A 27,033-nucleotide genomic window follows, 5' to 3' on the forward strand; every position below is an offset into this window, starting at 1 on the left:
AAAACATAAAGACTAGCTATTACGATTTTGAGAAATGCAAATGATAGCACAGAGGTGCATCTAAAAGGAGATCAAAAACACTTTTGATCTCACTACTTGAGCAAATGTGGCTATTCAGACATTGTGAGCCTTTCTGTGATGTCGCTACATCATGTGCCAAAGATGCGAAGGATGCTAGAAGGACTTCAAGGCCATCGTCACTGTTGTCATGCCAACAGATTGGAAAACCAGGGCACAGAGCAAGATGCAATTAAGCTTTTTGAGGGCGTGTGCCATTTTAAAGACTTGGCAGTGGCATCCCAGTTATGATGCCAACTGTGCACTTTAACTAGCAAAGCAGCAGCATTACCACGGGTGTGAGACCTCACCCCACAGGACCTCTCCTGAAATACCCTTCAGAGTCAGATACTACAAATTCATCTTTTCGATATTAATATTCTGTGGAGGTTAAAAAATCAGCATCTTTAAAGCGATAGTGAGGTAACAAATGGCGTGTTCTTTTAAAACAAACTAAGCTCATGTGCACATGAAATGCGCCCAAAACACTACAGCAGAACTTGATGGAAGGCAAACAACTAGATCAAAGCATCAACCTTTCTTTTGATGCCTGGGTGCAGGGAAACAGGGCTGAAATAGTGGAGCTGATGAAACCAGTACAAAAACCTTGTCCTTTTTTACCTCAAGATCCAAATGAAGGGACACGAAATTCTACTTTAAAATATGTAAATAAAACCAATTTTAGGGATATCTGGGTTTTTTTTTGCATTGCGACATAAGACAAAAAGACCACACAAAAGCTTTTTGGATTTAAAAAAATCAGTAGTTTAAATTGTAAAATAAAAATAATTGCATCATTTTTCATTATTATTATATATATTTATGCAAATAAATAAAAACATTTGGATTTAAATATATCTCAAATAAAAATATCAGGAATTCAATGAAAATTACCAACCAAAGCGTCTGCATAAATAAAGTGCATGATATGTTTTGATCTACTACACTAAACAATGAAAACATATTTTTGCATGTTCATTAAATGATATTATAAAATGGTCCGATCTGGTCCTTGATTTTGATTAGTGGCTGACCGCATTACAAATCCTAAATATCACTTTATTTACCTGTACTCTATTTTATGAAACCTTGCTACGCATAAGGAATAACCGTTTTATAAAAGCAATAAGCGAAGCAGTTGGTTACAAGTGCATTATATAACAGCTAATGGGGTTTTAGGCACTCACGGCTGTTATAAAATGCCCTGTCACCCATTTCTTCGTGGGCTTTTCGCTTTTATAAAACCGTTATTCCACATTATTCCGTCAACATTTATTAAACCCAAAGAATTGGGACTCGACAAGCATGAGTTTTTAAAATTTCTTAAAACAATGAATTATTTTTAGTCTCTCTAAAAAAGGATGTTGTCTCCTGTACTGTTGTTGTACTTTAAGTACTCCTCGTGAACCACCTTTGTAATGTAAACATTACTGCACGCTATACATCCAATATTGTGGAATCTGTGGTCAAAGCAACCTCTACATACAGTATATCTATCATTTCAATGGTTTCGACTTTACCAAGTGCATATGACATCCCAGTAATAGTGCATGCATTAACCTGTGCGTCCTGTGTGTTTTCAGTTGACAACTCAGCTGGTTGTTGCATTAGAAACAATGGTGCTTGTATTGATTACTGTACATTGCATTAAAAACTAAAACAAAACAGTAACACAATGGCACTTTTTTAATATCTCCAGTATTCATGTAAGGCGAGATCATACGAAAGGTGCATAGTGTGGATCTTACCCCAGCCCATCTTATTACTGATCGAGCATCTAAACTGGTTACCCTCATTTCCTCTTCCCCCGCCTCTGTTTCTAATTGAATGGGAGGAGAAAAGACTAGCAGCAGTGTTATTAAAATCTGCAAGAGATATGAGTTAGCGTCGCCACGGTGAGGGTTCTTTAAGCAAACCTGATGGGAAAGCCACATGCGGCATCGTGACTCTGCAGACTTCCATTGGGCGGCTGGTTTAATTGCCTCGGGCGGTCGTCTCCTTATTAATACTGTGCCGCGCTCGCTCGATTCGCTTGCGACTGAATAAATAGACTGTGATGCGCACCCCCGCCCCCCCTCGATGGAGCGCGCCTGTGTTAGTGTTCAATTACTGTGTGGTACACAAAGGTGAGGGTTTCACTGCTAATGAAAAGGTGCAATTTGTTCAGAGTCAATAAAGGCCTGTGTGCCGAGTGCAAAGAGGCCTTATCGGTTACCGACGAAAGCAATACGCAAACCTGAAATGTTAGGTTTAACGCTCAGAGGTAAAGGTTTCAATAGAAGCTTGTTTACGGGGCTTGTAAGATCTAGTTATGATCTGTATGATAAATGCTTTTTTTAAAGGTGAATGCGCCGGTACCATGGTACACGTGATGGGATACGATAGTACTGCTTTGGCATTTTGATATTCAGTTTACATTATTACTCAAATTGCTTTCATGCTGAAGAGAAAACTACGTTAAAAGGAAATGGGTTTTATTGGCTATAATGGGAATTTTATTGGTTTTAAGGAAAACTAATGGTTTTAATGATCTCTACTGGTAATGTGATGGGTTGTATAAGTGGGATGTTCACTTAAAAATGGGAAAACAGGAAAAAGGCCCAAAACATACTACATACACATTTTGTAATGGTTTTAATTGATAAACACAAACAGACTTCAATGGAAAACCATTAGAATTTGTAACTTTTCTCAGACAAACATATCGTCAAATGCCCTAAAAACACAATGATACTACCATGGCACATGCTTAAAAAACCATTGTAGACATTTAAAAACATTCAGACACCTTTAGGCCTCATCATCATCATCACGGATAATGCTTTACTCAGTTTGTTTATCACTAAACTGCCGTGAAACCTAATTACCGTGATTAGTTTAGCTTGATTCAAAAAAAGAATCCGCCAATGTGACAAAATGCAATTTAACAAAGTCTTCAGCTCACAAATGCAGGAGGCGAAGGCCAAAAACGATAAGAAAGACGAAAGCCAATCAGAGATGAGAAAGCGGTGCTATCATTAATGCTAAGAGATGCTTTGCTTGTGGCTTTGCTGTTGGTTTTGGCAATCAAAACGCACAGGTGGAGAACAGATAGCCGTAAACTACACATTTAATGAATTGCTCATACCATCAGATAACAACTGTGCGTCCAGCCCCGCTCATGAAAAATACAAACACTGTATGTACGTCCCCGCAAAGATATGGAAGAAAAGTGGGAATGGAAAAGGAAAAAAAGATAAAGAAGGTAAAAGAAGAAGACAGACTGGAATGTGAGAAATATGAGAATCGGTGGTCAATGGACTGCAAACGACCAATCAGAATCGAGTATTCCAGAGAGTCGTGTACAGCTACTGCTATCTGGTATAATGTGCTAAGGCAAAAAAAGAAAAAGAGTGAAAACGTTGGAAACTATTTTATTAACTAGCCTGACAGGTGTCAAAACAGAGTTAAAAGTGCAGATCAGATGGCACGCTGCTTGAGCACAATGGAATAATGGTGTACCTCGGGGATTTCTTTGAAGCGCTTCACGATTTCGTTTTTTCACTGCCTTTATTTGCTTTGAAACGACGGTGGCTCCGGTGAGCCGGGAATCCAGGTTAGCATGCATCGCGCGCCCCCACAGCTCTGAATCGCACGGCGCGAATAAGCTCGCATGGCAACAAGTTAGAAAAAGTAGCTCCAAATCTCTCTCTTTTAACATTTTATATAGTAAACAGGTTTAGAGGAAGGGTTTGGCAAATAAGCAACCTGCATGCTTTTCTGACGGAAACATAAAGAGAGAATGGATGAAAAGCTCCAAAAAAAACCCACAAATATTAAGAGTAACTTGTCAATGAATCTGCTGATTTGAAACGGTTTATGAATCAGAAACCAAATCTGTGTGCATGTATCATGTGGTACATGACATTGGGCCATTTTTAGAGCATGACAGATGCTGTCACATATGTCGCTAAATGGAAAAGTGTTGTGTGAAGATTCTTGTAGCATTCCCTAGAAAACAATTACAACAAACAGGTTGATAAAAGGGTGGGTAAACGATAATCCTCGGTTTTGGCCTTTAAAATGCATGCATGAGATTCCAGGATATCCCATATCTTTCCAGGAAAGAAAACACCAGGATATGTTTATTAAGATTACTCCCATAGGTTTCAAATCTGCCATCCACAAGACTGCAGGGCGTTAGCCGAGCGAGCCTTCTTGGTTCAGCTGAAACGTGAAGAGAGCTCTGGACCTGATGCGTGTTGTGAGTCAGATAAAGAAACATGGAGACGTGGGGTGTGTAGTGCAGGACTGTTGCTGAGGGAAAGAGGAAGGCAGTTTTTTGGCTCGGCTCGCTGGCAGAGGCGCTCTGCTAGTCTGCTGTTTGTTTTTGCACAAACGTTGCCTGTAGCGCAACTCCTGCGAGCAAAACATGATATCTGCTGCTCTTTTCTTCCACTTCCTCTCGCTTTCTCTATTCCTCGCAATCTCTCAGCTAGACTGAGAAACCTGCGGGGCGATCCAGAGGCTGCGCTCATGAAACGTAAACCCACACTGCAAATGTAGGAAAGGAAGGTCGGTTTTTGGGTCGTCCACATTTTCCTGTTGCGAAGTTGTGTTAGGAATTGGAAATGATGACAATCTTAAATTGCATTGCACGTTTGCCTTGTATGTGTAACAAATGCTTACATGTTATAGTAGAATCAAATCGTCTTATAATAAAAAGTCATTTTAACTTACTATTTTAAGTTGATGTAACTTATCAAATCTAATTTAAAAGTAATAACTTTGATGAGTTGACATGCTATATGGATTGCATTTTTTATTTACAGTGATGCAACAAAAGTAAGTAACAGTAATATATATATATATATTCAACAAATTATACTATATTAATATAAGTTTATTATCATTTATAATTTAATATAATATATACAATTTCTAGTTAAAACAAATATTTAAAGATAGGGGTGCCATGTAAATAATATATTTGTTTCTAAAGCACAATTTAATACAACCAAGGTTGCCAAAAGTCCTGCACAATAAATTGAAAGCTTATAGATAGGTTAATATATGTAAAACAAAGTATCGTGATAACTAAAATAATAATAAGGGACAAAAAGAACAAACAAACCATTGATAAGTAAAACACTACAAACATATATCAAAACACAAATCTACAATAAGGTATTGCATGAAAATGATATAATTTTACATAAAGTAAAACTATAATCTGATATTATCATTGTACCACAGTACTACCGCAGTCTTTTTTGCAAGAGTACAACCTTGACACGTTTTCATGTCGCTCCTGCAGTCCATTGCTTAAATGCAATCAAAGTCATAGGCTTGATTCTCCAAAAGAGATACCGAATCAAATTTGACCTTTAATGCAATGAAAGTAAATGTACACCTTGTCAGAGCCTCCTTAAAGAATGAAGAATGATGTGTCAGTCATAAAAAGTGAGAAACTTGATGAATGGATGCACATCTAACCAACAGCAGTCAAGACAGGCTTGAGCGCACCGACAGCACCCTCAGGATACTGATGCGGTACCATAAAGCTAGACGCCAGAATTATGTCAATGGCTATTTCACCACTCTACGGGCAAAAGGGAACAGAAGATAGTTAAAGTAAAAGCCTAGTGTGATGATCTCATTCAAGATGCGCCACCCCTACAAAACGTAATATCTGCCCCTTCAGACTTCTCTTAAGTTGAAAAAAGCGATATTTTTGCAGCCAGATCCGAGCTCTTAAAATGGCCTGTCATCTATATTAAAGCAAAACTGGCTTACTGATTCATAGCAGATGTTCTGTGGTTCACGGTTCTCCTGATTTTGCACCTATTTTCTACACTTTTTCACCAAAGATCCTCTAAAGTAAACAGATAACTGTCCGTTTTTAATAAGACGGGTGGGAGAATTGCACGGCTCTGCTCGGCTATTTATAAGGGATTGAATGAGCGAATAAACAACTTGACAAGCCTGTTATTATTTTTAATCAATTTATATCAACAACTTGTGGGCGGCATCACCAAAGCAGGGTCCTGGTCTACCCTACTGATTTTTATTACTTATTTGGCACTCATCGGGGTAGCAGATGAGGAACAGATGAGATGCTGTCTAATTAGGCAGTCAGAAGCTTGTTGACTAGTAAGGGCCAAACGGTGAGGGGGGAACAACTACCCGCTCTGAGAGGAGTCTGTTGTTGAATGAAAGGGACTTTGAAGTCTAAGAGCTTTTGAGTGTCCACCCACACAGGTCTTAAAAATAGAGCGGTATTCAGGAGTTATAGAGACGTGGGGCAAACCGAAGAAATCTGTTAACAAAATTGGAAATATGTTACTAAAATTAATATTAATTCAATGTTACTTACACTTTTATTTTAAAGGGATAGGTTGCCCCAAAATGAAAATTTTTCATCATTTATTCACCCTCATGCCTCATTGTCCTTTCAAACCTGTATGATTATCTGCTGCAGAACACAAAAGAAGATATTTTGAAGGCACAACACTGAACCCCATTGACTTTTCTCAAAACATCTTCTTTTGTGTCCCACAGAAGAAAAGGTCAAACAGGTTTTGAACGACATAAGGGCGAATAGATTAATTAGGGGTAAACTATCCCTTCAACATACTGATAAAAGTCAGTTTGAATAAAGCATCCTCCATCTTCCAAGTACAATTTAAACCCTAAAAGGTTTGTTGTGCTTGAAAAACTAATAATGAATCTACAAAAAAAAGTGATACAAACATGACATATAAAGAAACCCAGTGAGAAGCACTGGGTCGAGTAAAAACAGCATAAGGAAGCCGGCACTGGTCCGGTCTCCTTGGGTACCACCCAAGACTATGCAAGCGCTCACACCATCATCTTGACTCCTGAATGTAAAATTCATCTTTGGTCTCCATTAGGCAGCCAGACGCCGAGGCATCTGGAAATTAAGATTTAATACACTTTGAATAATTAAAGCCACAGATCAGTGGTGGCGTCAGATCCCTCCGAGAGGCCCAGTGCCAGAGCGAGCAAGAACCATGGGGGCTTTGAGTCCCACTTACAACACAGCGGGATGGACCCGCACCAACAACCAAGGTAAGGGTGCGTGGTGGGGTCCCAATTCTGCTAATTGCTTTTATGGTTATTGATTAATTACGATGGGCCGTCGCTTCTGGTGTCCCCAGAGGACAAGATGTAGATGGAAAGAACATGAACATTATTCTTTGTGGAAGCATTTGTTATATGAAGAAAATATATGAAGTGTTTGGTTCCAAAAGGAGATAATTGTTCACAAAATCATGCTTTTGTATTGTGCAGTCCAATAAATATTAATCAAACTGCAGTTGGTTAAAAACAGCTAACTAAAACAATAAAAACATTTGTTTTTTAAAACAGTTATCTCATTTTGGAAGCAAACTTTTCATATATTACATAAATACTGTATATACTGTGTACTGTATACATATAAACAAATATAATAGAAACAATATGTGTATGTATATTTATGTATATATAAATAATAATAAAAAGTAAATACGTTTAATACATACATGTAATAATTTGTTTGTATGAATAAAGTATTTTTATATATACAGCATATATACAGCATATCTAGATAATTATACTAACCATATATGTCAAATTTATAAATATATTATGTATGTTTAATTATTGTCTAAAATAAATATATATTGTCATATAATTATATTGTATAAAATAAAGTTAAATAAATTGTGTATATATATATATATTAAACATACTGTAAATAATTAATAACTGCGTTATATGTATTATCCCTTTATAGACTATTTATTACATTATAGTAACTGCAATGTGAAAAACATCACTACATAAAAGACTTTGGCATTATGATCATTTTTTCTTCTTCCACTCACATTTCAAATTTCTTTTAGTTTGGGGTTAATGTGATCTGGTTCTTTACAGGTGTCGTAAACCAATCTATTATTTTTAAGTGTACAGTAATGAGGCTCTTCTATTATTTTACCAGTTTGAGATCTTCTTCATGCTCCGTGGACCAATCAAAGATATGATTAATCATCTAAAAAGAAAATTGGAGAGACAAAACTACAGACATGAAATGAAAAACCGCGTTCTCATTTTTAATTAGCCCTTCAAAGCGAAGAGGAAAGGAGTATAAACACGATGCTATCCTGATAATAAAATCTTCTGATGAACTGAACTGTGCAGTTTCCAAATTTGGCAACGGTGTATTAGTTGGTGCTGATTATATTTGAGGCAGCGAAACCCTGAGAATAAACCCGCCTTTCAAGAAGACAAAAGAATGACTTCTGTTTTGTGTCTGTGTGTAGGCTTTCTTTGAATTATGTTCCTGCTGACAAGTTTATTAGTGCGTTACGCATTCCCCGAAACGGTTTTCAATGTATGAGGATAAAAAATGTGCACTGTTGAGTTATTTGATTACTTAAAAACTGTGTATGCACAACAGCATTACGCTTTAATGCTAACGGCCCTGTATGAATTATGAGAGTTATAAACGGTGTTTTAATTCAGCCCTATTTACAAACAAATCTTGAATTCACATACGCATCAGACTGAGGAGACACACCCCCACAATCCTTTGCTTTTCCTGCTATTATCATGGGTGATGTGTCTTTGTTTATAAGAGCAAACGGGAGGCAGAGCATCACTGAATCAGGCAGCACCCGCGGGACCATCCAGAGGTTCCTCGGCGATACACCACCCCATGACTTATTTATCAAAACCCTCGTTTGTCTCATCGGAGACGCACACTAATGAGTCTCAAATGAGCGAGGGAACGCAGCCGTAACACCAGTTTCATCATCCTTTAAACAAACTTCATTTATTACGCTTATGGACCGGGCGCTTGTTTCTCAATGGGGTCGGGTGAGTGAGATGTGAAGGAAAGATTGGATGCTGGGCTCCCATGGCGGGTCAACCTCTTTTCGCCAATCCCAGTGGACAAATGATTATGAGCATGGGAGAATGTACCAATATTTCAAAAGAAATACTAAAACATAGATTTAAGCTCTTGCGTACGTCTACATAAAACAGTTGGACTAACAAAAGAACAAGATGTGTCTCAATGAGCAAGCGGCCAACAGCTGGATTCCTGAATAACAGCAGAATGAAGGCGTAAGCGGCGCTGTTTGTTTGTTTATAAGTATGTTTATTTCTCCTTGTGGATTCCTCAAGTGTGGCTTACTGAAGCAATTTTCCGCCTGGTCAGATTTAATGTGTTCCTCTGTTTATCCGCTGTCAGGCAAATGTTGATTTATATACATTTGATTTGCAAATGTGACTCATTACGCTCGGTGACTGCACGGTTTGTCTTTCATGTAAACGTGAGGATGTCTGGGTACCTTTTAAGGTAAGCTAGCACAGTGACTAAACTGTGATAACGGCAGTGAGGAAGTCATTCGGAAAGATGCGGTGGGAACACTGGTCACCTTTTTAGCGACTTTTCGTAGGTTGGGAAGGTTGCAGTCACGTAGTGGGGCTGGAAAATCTCACATTTAAGGTGAAATTTAGAAATGTCTTGTTTCTACAAACAGACACTGCTCTACAGAGTGCGTTATGTAAACATGTGATCGCCTTTGGCAAAGAAGTGAACATGTGACAACATCTTGGTCAACCACCAAACTATAAGACAAGAGCATCTTCTATGGCGATCTATCACAAGCGCTGATGCTGATGCAGGGGGACTGAATCTGAATTAGTTATTTAACAAACAAAAAAATACGAGAGCCAACTTGTATACGACTCTTTCTTCTGTGGAACACAGAGATATTTCGAGAAATGTGTCGGTGGTTCTGTGTTCATACAATGGAAGTCAATAGATTTCAATGTTGTCTGGCTACTGACGTTCTTCAAAACGTTCTTTTGTGTTCTGCTGAAGAAAGAAAGTCATACAGGTTTGAAACGACAAGAAATGTCTTTTTTGGGTGAACTATCCTATTAACCGTAGTTTACATGTCAGGGACTATACAGTATGTTGTGGTGGAACGATGGATTTGCTTAATAAAAAAGAAACTCAAGCTATTGAGCCTTTAGCCTTGACAATATTCCCAGTGTGCCGCGTCCTCTCGTACCTTATTGCTTAAATAAACCGGTTACAACCCGCCGTAACATCCTGAAGTGTTCTCATAATAAGTTCTCGGAATAAATAAACTACTGAGACTTTGCACATTAGCATTTTCTATCTGTATGTAAATCTTTGCACATCACCGTGGCTGTACAGCTAAAGTGTAAACAAAATGTCAACGTAGGATATCAATATAAATGTAAACGTAAAGATAAGCGATACACGAATCATTAAATAAAAGCAAATAATGACAACAATTTCGAATTCCCTTAAAGAGCTCAGTCATGTCCACACACCACAGCTCAGAGATCCGATTTTCACACGACTGAACTGAGACGGTATTGTCTCGACCAATTAAAATCACTGGCAAATAAAACCCCGAGCACAGCAGAAAAGTGTTAGGTAACGAACACCGATAAGAGTCTGTGGAAAAGGGTAAACATTTACGTACATTACATTTAAACGTCCCTCTCTACGACAAACGCTCTGTTCAACATCCGCAGAATATGCAAAAAGCGACTTTAAGCGGTTTAAAGATACAACTGCTCCCCCGAGACCACACCGGCAGTCAAGAATAAGCACGCGGAAGATTGATGCGTGTGTTTGCACGCGCGTCTGTAATCATAACACGCTGTATGCGCGTAGCGCAGCCTCTCTCGCTCACGAGCAAAAGGGAAATATGTGATTGATATTGGTTTTTATGCAAATGTAGCATTTGTAAATGTAGAACACGATATGATTTGCATAGTCATTCAGTCAGTGCCGTTTATAAGTGCATTAATCCAGCGTGACTCTCCTTAGAACAGCTGCTCGCACAAAGCCAGCGCACAAGAACAACAACGTTCGCAAATGGGACGTGACCGCCCGTGTACATGCGTGCTCGCTGGTGATGGGTTGTGAACATGAAAAGCAATTTTCTATGAAATGAAAAGAAGGGGTTTGTGTGCAAACGTATATATTATGTGAGTGAGACTGACCTCAGACACGTTGACGCGGCCCTCCTGGAACGAACAGTCGTTGGCGTTATGAGTGCACATGTGTCGATATTTACACCAGTGGCAGGGAAAGGAGCCATTCACACATGACAGACACCTATGGAGAGAGACAGTAGGAAAGTTACTTGGCATGTTAAGAAGGGGAAAACCTTGATATGCAATTTCGCCCAGAGATGATAAATTAGATCCAGATATATCTAGAGTCATATCTAGGGACCAGAATATTACAGAGAATGAGGGATGAGGTCCTTTGACTTGAAGCAAAGCTCCTCCTAGTTGGAAGATTCACAATGGGCTCAGAGCTGAATTAAGAGATTCAGACACTTGTAGGAAGTATGAACACCGCTAATCCGATTTTTATGTGCCTGGAAAATGTTAGAAACAGGCATTGAGGGACCCAAGCCATATCTAGGGACCACAATATCATAGACACTTAGGGTTTGCCGTTATTAAACTGGGCAAAATCCCACGTAGCAACTTCTGAGAACACCCTGACATCACCCAAGCAACAAGCGAAAATCCCTACAGTGCCAACCACATTGTCAACATGCCAAACCAAGCGTAAGCATCAACACTCAGAAAGTAAACTAGACATAATCATTTCATTAAAATGATTGTGCTGTCAAATAGATGAATCTATTTCGAATAATAAATGTTTGTGTTTATATAATATATGTGTGTTTGGTGTGGTTATTTATATGTATATATGTATCAATGTATATATGTGTATGTATATATGTGGATATGCATGTGAATATATATATATACATATACATACACACAGTATATATACACAAACATACATGTATACTGTATATCTAAGAAATAATGAGTAGTATATTTATACATAATGTAAATTACATTTAAATATAATGTAAATTGTCACAGTCACCGATGTGTAAATGAGTTTTTCAGGAAATGAAAAACAAAAGTACTTTTAAAATGATTAAATACGGTGTTGACAAAGTGGAAAAGCACTTCTTAATACTTTTACTGGTTAAGATATTTGTAAAACCACGTGACAAACATAAAGGGTGAGTAATAATAATAATGGCTAAAAACTAAATCACAACATAAGGAGATATGAGGTTCCAGCTAGAAGGACAGCAGCAATATATTTATATAAATATTTGCTATATATAAAGAGTTTAGATGCAAAACCCGGCAGATGATGTTTTGTTTAAACAAGCATTTTTTATCAGACTCCTAAATTAACTTTCACCAATATTACATATTTCAGACTGGTCAGAGTGTGGTTTTGAAGCAAATGTATAAGAGTAATGTATACTGTGTGTGGAGAGCATTCATTTAACATCATATTCTCATTTTTGACAGAGGTGGCTTTTAGAGGGTTTTGCATTCATATATATATATATATACGGTATAAATATACAAGCCACACATATATAATAAATAGACATAAACATTTATTTGTCAATCAATAACCGCGATTAATGGATTTGACACCCAAAAACGTTTCTTAATAAAAATGATTTCAATAACTACACGATCTCCAAAGAAACAAAGCTCGGAAGTCAAACACTACATCTCAAGACTCATTTTCATCAAGTACACGGATGACTCGTTCGCTTAAGACGTTTAACCAGTGAGCCTGCATCTGACACCTCAAGGTGAACAGCAGACGCATCACAAACACCGTTCTGTCATCTTTCAACACTTCACAGACTGAGACAAAGGTGTAAGCTGGCTTTGTTACCATGGTTACGCGGGAGGATTTGTTGCATTTGGCAGCGAAGGACAAGTATGCCGATCTGCACTCTCGGAGTCTCAGAGTTGTGTCAAAGTCGTAAACAGGGCTGAGTGGGAGCATCTTCTCAGGCAATTATATAAGCTTGACATATACATGTTAAACATCTTACAAACCAACTTTATAGAGTTTGTGGGGCACTGTAAGAAAGAATTTGGATTGGGGCGAGTTGGAAAATGACAACGGTGCTAAAGTTATCATAAACAAGCAGCTAAAGTTATCATAAACAAGCAATGTCAACACTGCAGACTCAGTTGGGGAGCTAAAACAAACATCGTATTGTCTAGAATAACACGAACTAAGGAATTGTGCCAAATAAAACCAGGATTATCAATTCTGATAAATGTTAACTTTTGCAGGTTAACTAATGAGTTTACGTGCGTTGAAGTCAAATGATCTGAAAAGTAAATTTACAATGACTCTAAATTAAACATTAAAAGAAAACAAACCATCCAAAGAAACTCATTTTCTACATCGAAGGACTTTCAAACGGCTCAATGTTAAAAGTCTACGTGAAGTGGCGCTTTCGAATGTTCACTGGGAGCTTCACGTAACACACGTTTCCCAAATTCTGTTCAGAATATCAAGAAAAGGCTTCCGTGGTCACGAAAAGGCGAGAAGTGAGCGCTACCGTTTACCGCCTGTCGGTGCCAAATGTTCAAAGGCTCACGCTTGCGTCCGCTGCTGGTGCGTGATAAAGCTTTCTCCTCAGCATGCTCAGACTACATCAGACACAAGAGCTGCTGAATTAACCCACCGGCTGAGCGTGAGGAGCAGAGAGAGGGACTTCTTGAAGGTAGAGGAAGAGAGAGAGTGAAAGACTGAAGAAAGAAGGAGAGAGAGACAAAGCTAAAACAGCAAAAGGCAACAGATGAAATGAACCGTGACTTCCACTTTTGTTCCAGAAGTATTTCTAATGTTCTTTCTTATTCAAACTCTGTTTAAATGGGTTTTAGGATGTCAACCAAACAAATCAGCTTTAATAACAACATACATTAATAATTTACCTATGAGGTTTGCTCTGCTGACACAATGCTCCACCAATTGGGCTACAGGAACGACATTATAAACTTTGATTTATGACGTGTTTAAAACTTGAACAGAAACGATTTCTTTAATGTGATATCTGCTTAACCGGATGGGTTTTTCGCAGTTCCTTAACAAGAATTCAATTTTTTTAAGATGTATTCCAACTAACATGGACTGGTGGTTTTAACCGATTACCGACCGCCAAGATAACAGTAGGTCTGCCTTCACAGGTTAAAAGTTATTGTTAAAAGTCAATACTCCTATGGAGGAACTGAGGGGGAGTTTTACTTCTGCAACCCAACTGTTGCATTCTATAGAGAACAACAATACAGAGGCAGAGGCTGAGAGGAGGAAAGGGAAAGAGAGAACAAGCACCAGAGAGGGAGAACAAGAGAGAAGGGAGACAAGAAAGAGAGAGAGAGAGAGAGAGAGAAAGGTGCAGGGAAGCATCCACTAATGAATGTCACATTGGCACACTTTGATCTTGTATTATTTTGATCATACTTCCTCAAAAGACACCTTCATCACTACTAGCACCATGGCATCCACCTTATCGTGAACAAATTATTCTGCGAATCTCGGTCTGTGAATATTTTAGAGTGCTTTAAATGTGCACCTCGTGCATGTGCATTTATCTTCTAACGTCCAATACGTTTTTTTTAAGCAGAAACGGTGATAATTCATCTATACAAAGTTTCTTTTCTACTGTACCTTTAAGACTCTTAATTTCGCTGTATTCTCATCTGATTTGATTTTAAATTAAACTACGCTTTATATTGATAACTTATTACACCTCGCAGGCCACTCCATCTAGGCCCGCATCGTACTTCTGACATATGTCCATCTCTTGCCTCCAAGCACTCAACAGTCGACCAAGATGCTCAGGAGAGAATCAGCTCAACAGACGTCACAACTGCACGGTGCCGACCCTGAGGCTGCAACACACTCACACACACTGAGCGCTTCTTTCAAGGATGTGTGACCTGTGCCACACGCACGGGCTCCTTTCATATTAAAATGCCAGCGCTTTTGTCAACCTTTCAGCCTCGCCAGCTCTTTATCGCTTAACAAAAGCCACCATCTCTCCGTCTCTTTGCCGTTATTTTGCCGTTCTTTGCTTCATTCGCCACGCTCCTCTCGTTAAAAATGCATCGGGCCCCTTGCATGCTCGATTAAGCGTCCCCGCCCCGTCTCATGCTCAACTCTAATATTGTTACGCCGCATGTAAGTAGCTAGCAGGGTAATTTGCCGTGCCAAGCAGGCAGCCCGTTCAAACACACACACACACACCAATAGAGACATCACAAGTGCCTAAGTCACACATACAAATACTCAAAACCATGTGACTGTAAACCAGGTGAGCACTTCATAGCGTGCACAATAAGATGAAGTGGTCGGGATGCTAATGGTACATACGGTGACATGCTAATGTAAAGAGCCCACAGCGTGACTTCATAAACAAGAGACAATAGAACATCTGGAGTCGATCCCGTCTGGACTTCAACTTGACGTCTATACGGGGAGGAGATGCAGAAGGGGTAGAGAGAGCAAAGAGAGGTAGAAGAGAGAGACAAAGACGAAAATGCAGACATGAATGACCTCATAAAAAACTTGATGTTTACAAAACTTGACATTTGAGTCATTCAATCGAAACTTTGGATGAAAATGAAGCCGATATGAATTTAAAGATTATATTTTAGGTTTTTCATAATCTGAGATGTTTTTATTGGTCACATATGTGGGAACAGAAGCTAAATATAGAAATTGAAGCAGAAGACAGAGATAGAGATGGAGTGAGAGAGTGAGGATGAGAGAGAGAAGCGGGATTATAACTCACGAGCAGTAAAACTGGAAAGCTGAAGTCAGGGATTCTCAGATTCGTTAATGAAATGACATTACAAGTCTGATCTCATCTCTGAGCTCATCGAAAAACTGCCAACGGGACACAAAAATAACATTCCTCCATCGCTTTGAAGCAGTAAACACACACAGGGCCGTCCCGTATAAACAAACTTCAACTTTGACAGTCGTCTGGCGGCAGCAGCTGCCTTCCTCCTTACGGCACGAGAATTAGTTGACTTACGACTGATGGACACTGCAGTTGTAGAAAACAAAATCCACGCTGGCAAAATTCTTCCCCGTCTCTTTGGATTTCAGATGGAGCTTCACCACCCGCTTGTCACCTGCCAGAAGACACACTGTGAGCCTCAGCCGTCTTTAACAAGAAGGGTTTCAGAAGAGCGCGTGAGTGTCTTACCCTGGTTACGTGTGATGGGAGCGATCTCCCGTGCCGAGGGGGACAGACAGTAGATGCGTCCGCCCATGATGTGCCCCTCTGTTTCAGTGTAGTCCTCAAATGAGCAGTTAACACCAGCAGCAAGACTGGGAACGTGTTGGGCCTGAAGAACAAGCTGTATGGAACGGACACAAAGATATACACAGAATGTGAATATATAAATATACAAAGACAGAATCAGAGACGGACGAGAGAGAAACTTGTACAAAAGGAAAAAGATACAGAAAATGTTTGGATGCGTCCGAAAGATGGCAAACGGATATTGCACAACCATAAAACATTATAGAGGTGTGAAATACCAGATTAATACAAAACCCACCTGAACTTCAGACATGGTGACTGATATATTGTTGGGCTGCACAGATAGCCGGACGCACTGCTCCAGACGGGAAGCAAAACGCTGAGGCTCGTCTGCTCGCTCACAGAGGTCCTTACGAGAACAACTGCGCACACACACAAACAGAAATAATGCTCACCATTTCAAAGAAATGTCAAAGAACATCTTGTCAACAAGAAAGCACAGTTTATTAGTGGGATTATTCGTTTTTGTGCAAAAGATTGAGAGTGTATCTTTGATGTTTGACCTATGAGAACTCAACATCTGGATAACATAGTGTGTCTTTAGGTTGACTTTCAGGATTAAGTGCGCAACCCCTAAACAACGAGGACATCCCAGACCTCCCAACATTTACATGGCAAAATAAACATACTTACAGGTTTTCTATTAAATATATACATTATATTGCATATATTGTTATAAAACAAAGTTTTCCGGCAGGATTAGGCTTTGGGTGGGGTTGGGGATAGAAAAACGATGGAAGATCCTCACAAAGTGTGTACAGGTTTATCCGAAGGCAAGGAAATGTCGGATTCACCTACGTGTACATTGATTATCAAACATTATCAAATGTTTTATTTTGGTCCTTGATTCTGTTTGGTTGTGCAGTGTTCGAAGCCGAGCAAAATTCCCCAAAACATACCGCTGACCACATTACAGCATCACTGAACCGCTGTTTTTGCGTCTGTGCTGCTTGTTGTTTCTGAGGAACTACGTAGTTTGGTAGAACATATTTTTAAATATCATCATTTTATTTGCTGTGTTTTATAAAACCTTGCTATATATACAGTATGGTATAACCGTTTTATAAAAGCAATATGCCCAATGAAGCTTTGGTTTATAGTGATTTTACATTGTGCCAAACATTGTGCATCCTAGCTGTTAACCCATAGCGTATTTGGGCTTATGACTTGATACTAAATGATGCTTAAAAAGAAATGCATTTGGTTTAGTGGTAGGATGAGCGTTAGAGGACACAATACACTTTCTACAAAGTAATATTATGTCTTTGGCAAGTCCCTACAATGCATAGAAACCTAATGTGTGTGTGTGTGAGACAATGAGAGCGATCAGCTGTGGGTTGAGATACTCACACACTGTGCAGGACACACCAGCCGCAATGGGGGTCACCAGAAGCGAGACACTCGCTACAGCTGCTGTACTGCTCACAGTTCTCCACCGGCACCCGGCTCACCTGCACACACAGAGAAAGACAGACAGGTCAGAGCAGGAAGACATGCATCGATCAACCTGCCGGAGGGCTGTGCGAATGATGCAGGACGCCACAGTGACCAACATGGTCTATTCAATCATACGATGCAGTGCTGACAACACAGCGGACTACGATATTCAAACGTATAACATTTGCACAATTTACAAACACTTCTCACTTTGTATTGGGTTAAACTTATTTTCAGTGCTTTTAATGTTTAAATTGGTTAAACCCCAGACTGTCCTGGAATCAGTCATTGTGTTTATAGGATCTAGATGTGCTGTAGGATCAAAAACCGTGATGTGTGACGACAGCACTAATGCAATGCTCAGTTGGTCAGGGCGGGATAGTTCACCACTGTAGCCGGTTTGCCGATCGGAGGGGCGAGCATCACGTCCTACCTCTGCTCTTTGTATTAACGTCAGGGCCGGTAATAATACTATTATACAGCATCCGTCGGTACGGAGAGAAAGAGCAATCATCCCTCGCTATTTAAACAGCTGAAAGAGAAACCATTCATCTCCCTACAAGAGGAGGAGGTGCAGAAGCACAGGGTGTATTAAATATAAATAACATCTGCAAACGAGGCACGAGGCATTTGGGTCACAATGAAAAGCATCTCAATCAGGGAGCGCGCGAGGGAGAGAAAGAGAAGCCGGGGTTTTGTTGATGTAATTGAGGATAGTGTGTTTTCATTATTCGGCGCGGGGCTTGAAGGAACCCGCCGCATGTAATTGCGCCATCTGTGCAATTTGGGCCAAAAATTGGTCATGCACTAAAGGTGCCCGTGATGATCGATGGGTTATTTTTTCGTCCTCAGAACACAAGCGCACCTCCGATAGCGAGCGAGCGCGCGCGCGCCAAATGAATAAGGTCGTTCTTCTGGCATTCCGAAATGACACGGCCTAATTTAGAAAGAGCAAACTTTCTCCTTGAGAAAGAGCCTTTGCTTTTCTTTAACGCCGCCCTTCCGAGCCCGTTCATCTATCTTCCATTTGGCCATGTACAAAAGAAGAAATGGCGGATGAAACCATAGATCATGGCCAGGAAGCCAGAAACAGCCAGGAGGGAGAGGCTGAATGAAAGCAAAGAACGAGAGAAAAAGAAAGGCAAAATAATTCGCCGGTCATCTTTTGGTACATCATGACAGAACTTGTTGCGCCAGAGACCTTGTAGTACAAATCTAATATAGGTTTAAAAGAACGCTGGCCACATTAAACATAAATTATGTATCAGACTGATGGAAACCCCTGTGGGTCTGTGTCCATTGGTTAAGCTGAAGAGGGGTGATGGGGTCACCTCTTTTTACCTTGACAACCCCGCAGGATCTCTGTGATACAGAACACCCCGGGATACAACATCTGCAGGGATACACCTGTAACGCTAAACCATGAGCTTGTAGTTAGCTTATCGTGTAGAGAATAATCTTCATTACAATGTCACTATATCAGATTAAAATTCACAAGAAGATCAAACCTTCAGACGATGTATTCTTTTGATGTCCCATTCATTGCTTCTGAGCTGGTTCAAATCTGGCACACATTGAATCCAGACCTCACGCACCTCATTCGGGTTAAACGTCATTTTAAAGAAAACAAGGCAGTTAGGCATGAACGTAGAGTCTGTTCAATATCATTTTTAGACGTATTGAAGAGACCTTATTGGAATGTTTTTAACCAGGGGGCCAAGGCTCACTAGGAGGCCTTCCAAGGGGATTGAAAAATAACTAAAGATTAATTAAAATTGAACCATGTGGACCTGTAGCACAACAACGCTTTGGGAAAACTGAGCTCAAGTTCCCAGCTCGTAGTCCTTTTCCAATCACACTGCCCTCTCCTCTCAAAAATAAAGGCAAAAAATATATTTAAAAAATAAAATAAAAATGTCCCGATTTCACAGACATGGCTTAAGGCTTGTCGCAGACTAAAATTAATTTTGAGTTGTCTTAATTGAAAATAACTTGCCCTGATATATCTTAAGATATCTTAAGATATGTCAGTGCCATTGTTTTGTCTCAAGATGCACATCAGTAATGTTTTTCTCCAAGACATTTAAAAAAAAAAAGGCAACTTAAATAGCCAAAATGTATTAGCGCATAGTCCTAGTTTAGGCTAAGCCTCGTCTCTGAAACCGGGCCAATAAAGAAGAATATTTGTGACCCTACCTTTGAAAACCAGGCTTAAGTCTTTGTTCAACAACGTTAGATTTCAGTCATTTACAGTCATCCCTATGATCTTTGACATGGCCTTACTCAGTCAATTTAAAGATATCAGGGTTTAGTATTTGTTGAAAATACATCTTTCTAGTTGAGCCAAGAATATTAAAATATATTACATAATTGAGAAAGGGGGGCCTCAAATATTGTGGCTGGGAAGGGTCAAAAAGGTTAAGATCCACTTCTGTGTTCTATCACTTATAGCATTAAAGGGATTGTTGATCCGGAAATGTAAATTCTGTCATCATTTATTCACCCTCAGTTCATTTTAAACCTGTATGGCTTTCTTTCTTCTGCAGAACACAAAAGGAGATATTTTGAAGAATGATGATGATAACCTAACAATGGCGGGACCCATTGACGTGCATTGGTTTTGTGTCTGTACAATAGAAATGAATGAGTACCGCAGTTGTTCGGACACCAGCATTGTGTTCTGCAGAAGAAAGAAAGTCATAAATGTTTGAAATGACAAGACAGTGAGTAAATGATGAAAACCTTTTCATTTTCGGGTGAACTATCCCTTCAAAGACGGCACCTTACCAAAGGTCCTTTCCTCCCTAATCTTTTTTCCTGCCCCCCCCCCTCTACTGTAGTTTTAAAAAACAGCATTAAGCCCAAAATAACCTGTTTTTATGATATCAGACATACTTTACGAAGCACCGAGATGTGATTCAGTCAAATATAATTAACAGTACATCTAATAACAGCCGTGCCACGATTTAGACTCCGCCCACTCCATACAAACCGTACGTGTCTCCCGCGATTATCTGTCAGCAGCTCAGACACAAATATAATCAACAGCTCAAACTTTAAGATCAATTTAGCTTACATACTTATTGCTCTATAATTACTTTAAATTGTAGCTTTAGTCGCGGTTATATAAAGCAACTGCCTGTTTCAATGATAAACAACTAATAAAACATAATTAACGTTTGGCATTCCACGCGCTTACGTTTCCTTTCATACCCTTCCCTTTATTTTACCTCCAGTAAACGTCTGTCAGACATTAATTCATATCGGATATTCCAACCTTGTTCCTCACAGAGTATATGTGCGAGCAGAAATGGCCTTCGATGTGCAGCAGAGAGAAACAAGTGCTATTGAACGCAAATGCACAGTGCTACATGTCTCCAGGAGTAAGCTCAATAAACCTCTCGCTTTATCAATACCAGCACACCTTCAAGGATTTGTGTGTGTGTGCATGCCCGCCCGTGGATTTTATGCAAGCTCTATAGATATCACCATGGCAACATCTGGGATCTGGAACGGCTCGCTTGGTCATTGTGTCACGTCTGAATGATATCCTTGGAAAAAATCAGTGCGAGAAAGGAGAAAGTAACGAAAAATTCAAGCGGGACAAAAGACAAAATGGAGAGAAAGTAGATGGGGGCTAGCAAAAGAATTTAAAACTATGAATGTGTGAGGGCGGTAAATGGCCGTGAAGCAACAATGTAATTGCGTAAGAGTTTTAGTATACGGTTAGAGCTGAGAGTGTGTTCTTTCCCGGCATCCATCCTTGCGGATACATTTCCAGTTAAAAGTTTGGACAGACCTACCAATTATAAAAAGGAAAATCAATTAAATTCATGTTGGCCAGGACACGGTCTTGTTGTGAATCATAAAGGTTCTTTGTTTATATACTCTTATGTTTTTTCTTTAGTAAGTTCTAAACAGGATTCTGAAATCTACATTTTAAAGGTGATCTCACTCTTTTGGCTTTAACTGAAAAATCAGTAAAGTGCGGCCAAAGTTTTGTTTAGTAGCATATACAATAAATTAGCCCACTACCTCAACACGCACACACATACAGAGAGAGAGAGAGAGAGAGAGAGAGAGAGAGAGAAATGAAGAGCTGGCACTTTCTTCTTCCGTCTTGTCACGTTGCCTATATTAAGACGTCCGCCACACAAATCCGATTACAGCCAGCTGATACTTCCTCTGATAGAACAGTACATAAGAACAGTGACCTTCACAGCCAGAGAGGGAGAAAAAAAGAAAGAGAGAGAGCAGTGTAAAGTTTCCTCATTCCACTGAAGCTATGTGAAGAAACAATACAAGCACTGTCGGTATACTGTATGTTTGAATGATTTTGACAAAGAAAGTGGTATACAGTACATGTGTACCTCCTAGGATTTACCCCTCTTAAGTTCTGATAGGGTGTTGCACAAGGTTCTGATAATATGTATCTCGACAATTTATTACTCCCCCAACTTTACTTTATCTGTGATCTTTACAGGATGCTGTAATGGACCTACGGTAAAGGACCTCTCTAATCCAGGTTAGTATAAGTACCCTTTGTTTAGTTGTAAACTGTAATAATATGATACAGACGATGAACTCTCCAAGAGGTAAGTTCATGCTAGTATAACAGAGTTATAACAGAGTTATACTAGTTACATTCTTATTTGAATACAGAAAATGTGTATCACGGACTATGTACAATATAATGAAAAGTACCAATGAGTAAGAAGTTACATGGCACATCCATCCATCCATCATAATCTTTTAGAAAATGTATGTTTATAGTTTCTTCGTACTTTTAATCCGATATTACCCAGACATGGATGTTCTTGAGAGGTTTTGTGAGATTCCTTCAGAAAAAGCGTACGGTATGCAAGAGAGCCCTCTAGCTCTTCAAACGACATAAGCAATATACAAAACTGACAAATCCATAGATGGATTTTGTTTTCCAAGAAATTCCTTCAAGCTTTAGATAAATGTTGTAAAACTTTATCGTCCGAGCGGGAGCGAGTGCTGTTTAAATCAAGTTACCGCTAATCGAACTTTCTTTCCGCTTAGCACGGGACAGTTTTATGTGTTCGCGTGGACCCCAGAGCGGAGCGGAGACACCGGGGCTATCAGCAACTTTTAATTAAGTGGGTGTGAATATGGGAAATGGAAAATTGTTCTGTCAACCCGATGAAATTGAGTTTTTGATGTTTTGAGGCACAACACGGGCCTCCGCGCCTGGTTTCTATTATCCAATGAAGAGATACAAATGAGGAAAAACATGAAAGGCGCGACAGGCGGACGTCTTCCCCCACATCTGTGAAAAACGAGAGAAATAACAGCGATATGTCTGAACATTACAGCCTTTGTCTCTAGTCTAATGCCGTGCCATATCTCCTTAAGCCTGAGGTACGGAAGCCCACATATTAAAATGTGGGGCGGATCGGAACGCCGGATTATTGTGTGATTGTGTTTACGGATTGTCTCGAAAATTTCTGTTTGGTGGATTGGAAATAAGGGAACAATAACATCTCTCGTTCTTTTATGAGAGAACGCCGTGGGCTTTTTTTATACAGCTCGTCCGCCCCTCAAGCATAATAAAACCTGAAAAAAAACGTGCGACAGACTAAAGACGGCGACGGAGCCTTGTTAGCCAGCGCTGTTGACAAGAAAGATGGCGAGATGCCTCCGATTACGATAAACAGGGAAAAAAGTGAATGCGAGGAAAGAAAAATGAATGAAAGACAGCTTCACGGAAGCCGGAGTTATCCAATGACAATCTATCTCATACGACTGCTGTTGGTTCTCAAAGAGAGAGGGACAGAGGTAGAGAGAGCGAGGAGTAGCTGCTATTTGAAAGAAATTGACCCCTGGGCCATCTCTCCCATTGACTCCTTCCTCCACTGGAGGAGGAGCACTTAAAAGAAAGGACAGAAAGAAAAGATAGATGAAGGAAAGAAGACCGAACAAATTGCTTCAAACCAATTAATTTCCACTTCTCTCTTTCTTCTCGCTCCTCTGGGTGTTTGGGTGCAGCGGTTGGAGATGGAAAGAGAGCGCTCTGTGAAACTCATTCACCTCGCGCTATATGTCCAAACCCACTCGAGCATCACCAGCAGAATAAAATACAGCAGGTGCACGGAATTAACCAGCATGCATTTCCACTGGACGCACTTTACAGCAAAATCCCTTTTGTAATGTGATGTGTTGCAGGGTAAATCCAGAATATATAACTGGGAATAATTTGGAGGGGACTTGAATTCAACAATTGGGAAAACTGGTTTCTGATACTATTACTCACACTTCAAAGTAGTAAACTCCATGCTTTCTGCAACAAACGTGACTGATACTTGTAGTGTTTAATGGTATGCGCTCACACACACACACACACACATATATCAGTGTATTACACAGAACAGCTTTCACAGCCGATGTTAAAGTCATGGAAGCTGTTGTTCGATCATTGGTTATCTTAGAATATGTGTAGCTGTCTGTGGTTATTCAAAAACTCGGAATAGTGACATAATTTACCCGGGAAGTAAAGGGCTCTAGTCCGATTCTTGCTGTTCTCTGTAGTCCTTGAAAAGCGAATTCTCTTAAAGACAATATCTGGCTTGGCACTGAACTTTGAGCTTTATCCTTTTGCAGATATTATTTATGCTCTAACAGCAACATTACACACTAACTAAAGTTAGAAAATTGGCATCAAGGGGAACAGCTCCTTTAAGATAATGATGTACCAGAACTGTCAGTTTCTAACATTCTTCCAACTATCTTTATGTTCAACGGAACAAAAACATTATAAAGGTTCGGAAAAAATGTAAATTGTGAGTAAATGAAACCAGAATGTCCGTCTTTGGGTGAACTATCTCTTTACCAATGTATAGAAATGTCTAGTGTATTAATATACTACAGTACACTAGAGTACTGTGTACTAATGTTTTTTATATGAACGTAGATGAACCACATTTACATATCTTGCTTTTGTCTGTCTGTCTGTCGTCCTTCCAAGGCAATAATCAAAACCTCGGGGTATAACATTCTCACCCACACGCTGACCACAGCAACAAGACTCTCATCTCCATTACAATGACACTCATCGTCCAGAGACACATACAGTATGAGAGAAAGACAGAGGGAGTTCATCTCCCTGTGTGACCATCGTGCTTCCTGTAAGTAAAGCACTTCCTTCCTCTCATTTGTGTATCAGTTTAATATTTCTTTCCTCTATAAAATCTTTGCTCTCTAACAAAGCCATTTACAGCCTCGCTTAAATCAATATTAGTCCGAGCACTGAGCGAATACACAGAGAGAAGCGGCTTCATTTAAAGAGCGTTACCCTAACATTCCTCTCCGGTAAGTTAATGTGTTGAGAGGTTATCAAACCTGGCCTCTCAACATGCAATCTACACAGCGCGGCGCTCATACAAAACCCATCTATACCAATTACAGAACATCTTCTCTCAAAAGACACGGATACATTAAAAACAATTATCTCCAATCGCTGATGGATCAGAGAGTTAAGGCGGCTGAGATGTTTTTGTGCGTGTGAGCAGGTGTGCGCGGTTGGTTGGTTGGGGAACCATTATGTTGGATTAATTCACAGAGGAGGCAGTGTAACTGTTGTATTGAGTATTAAAGCACTAGTGTAGTTCTTAGAGCTTAGGGTCAGGGTGCGGCTTAGGGTCAAAGGCCGAGCTTGGTTTGTAAATTAGAGTGTGACACAGGGTTAGCTCCCTTAAGACCGGATGTTTTCTCGCTGTATGTTGATTTGAACTCGGAGCCTGTGCACATGCCTCTCGAGAAGGTTTGATTCTGTGGAACCGGAAAAATCTAAATAGCAGGAAAAGCGTTACAGAAATATTAGATAGTTTACACAACAATAAAATGAAACGCTAACAGTTAGAGTTATTTTGAGAATGTTGGTAACTGAAAAACAGTGGTACCCAATCACTTATTTGTATTAGAAACCAAAGCAATTCAAGTCAATGGGTCACGCCGTTGTTCGGTTACCAACATTCTTCCAAATATCTTACAATTACTTGCATGTTCTTCTGAATAAAATTAAGTTGCTATCCAATTTAAAAAGTCACGTTTATAATACATTAAAGTCTTTAAAGATACAGCTATTTTTACAAAATTCAAGAAAGTAACACAATAATGGACATAATGGAATTGATGAGATCGAAGGCCGTGACATTTTGTGCTTCATGACATAATTTTCATGACAATTACGGTTCTCATTGAAGGATGAGTACATGTTTACTTAAGTGAAACGAAAAAAATTATTCATTATTTATATCAGTATTTACTTTAGTAAACTGTAGTAATATAGTGTTTTCACACTTACTATAGTAAATATTTAAGTATACCACTATGTACACTACAGTTGATCAATTCAGTTGAGTTAATATCACAAAATGCTGTAGTATACATTGACAAAGTGGTTTGCATTGTAATTTACTACAGTTTAATAAAATTTGCTATAGTAAGTACTGAAGCACACGTCGTTTCAAATCTGTATAAATGTCTGTGTTCTGTTGAACACACAAGAAGATATTTAGAATAATGTAGGACTAATGTGCGCTCATCTGGCTTTATCATGAACACCTGTGGCAGGGCAGAGTGCAGTCAGAGAGCGACGCTCCGCTCCCATCAGCGAGAACCCAACTGTGTGCCATCAACATGAACTTCCATGAAGGTCTATTTTCCCCACGCACCCCCAGCCGTATCTCGGCTCTAAAAGCTGTCTGTAATTTCTCCCGGCGGAAACATTTGAAAAACACATGCTAAATTATTCAGATGTTTGCATTGATTCTGTCACATTTATTCTCTCTTAATCTCTGACATTAAAAGGCAGAATAAATGGCGTGGGTTGGGATTTAAGGCTCCGATGCGACGCTCCAATCACAGGCGGCGTGGGCCGGCGTGGAGCGAGCGGGGTTATGGTGATGAAGGAAATGCCCTTTAATGAGAGGAAGACAGGAAGCACTCCAATCAGCCCTAAGTGAGGAGAACATGAAAGAGGCGAGAGGAAAACAAAAGAAGGAGCGAGATGGAAGGAGAAAAAGATGAGAAATTCTCAAGCTCTCCGTCTGAGAGAATAAGGCGGGGGGTTCGGATGGGGTTTGGACGCTTTCTTTTCCATCAGAAAAGATCAGAGAGGCCCTTCCTCAATTTTCTCTGATAAGTGGTGAATTACCAGAGGCACCGTGCATGCGTGTGTGTGCATGTGGACGTGTGGAAAAGTGGGATGCGGGCTGACACACAGTGTCTAATATCACATGCAGGCAATCAGGGGAGGCACCGCATTTCTTTTCTCTTTCACACACAC

General features: G+C 39.7%; 1 protein-coding gene across 1 annotated transcript in view; it reads right to left on the bottom strand.

Moving 5' to 3' along the window:
* plxna1a (plexin A1a) overlaps nucleotides 1-27,033 on the bottom strand; it is a 168,870-nt gene that overhangs the window by 55,111 nt on the left and 86,726 nt on the right. Inside the window, exons 5-9 of the mRNA XM_079478542.1 lie at nucleotides 17,637-17,737; nucleotides 16,525-16,648; nucleotides 16,167-16,320; nucleotides 15,993-16,092; nucleotides 11,095-11,209 (exon numbers count right to left, since the gene is read on the bottom strand). Coding sequence (XP_079334668.1) covers nucleotides 11,095-11,209; nucleotides 15,993-16,092; nucleotides 16,167-16,320; nucleotides 16,525-16,648; nucleotides 17,637-17,737 — 594 coding nt within the window. The remainder of the gene's footprint in view (nucleotides 1-11,094; nucleotides 11,210-15,992; nucleotides 16,093-16,166; nucleotides 16,321-16,524; nucleotides 16,649-17,636; nucleotides 17,738-27,033) is intronic.

The sequence above is a fragment of the Barbatula barbatula genome (assembly GCF_947034865.1).
Source record: "Barbatula barbatula genome assembly, chromosome: 17".
Lineage (NCBI taxonomy): Eukaryota > Metazoa > Chordata > Actinopteri > Cypriniformes > Nemacheilidae > Barbatula > Barbatula barbatula.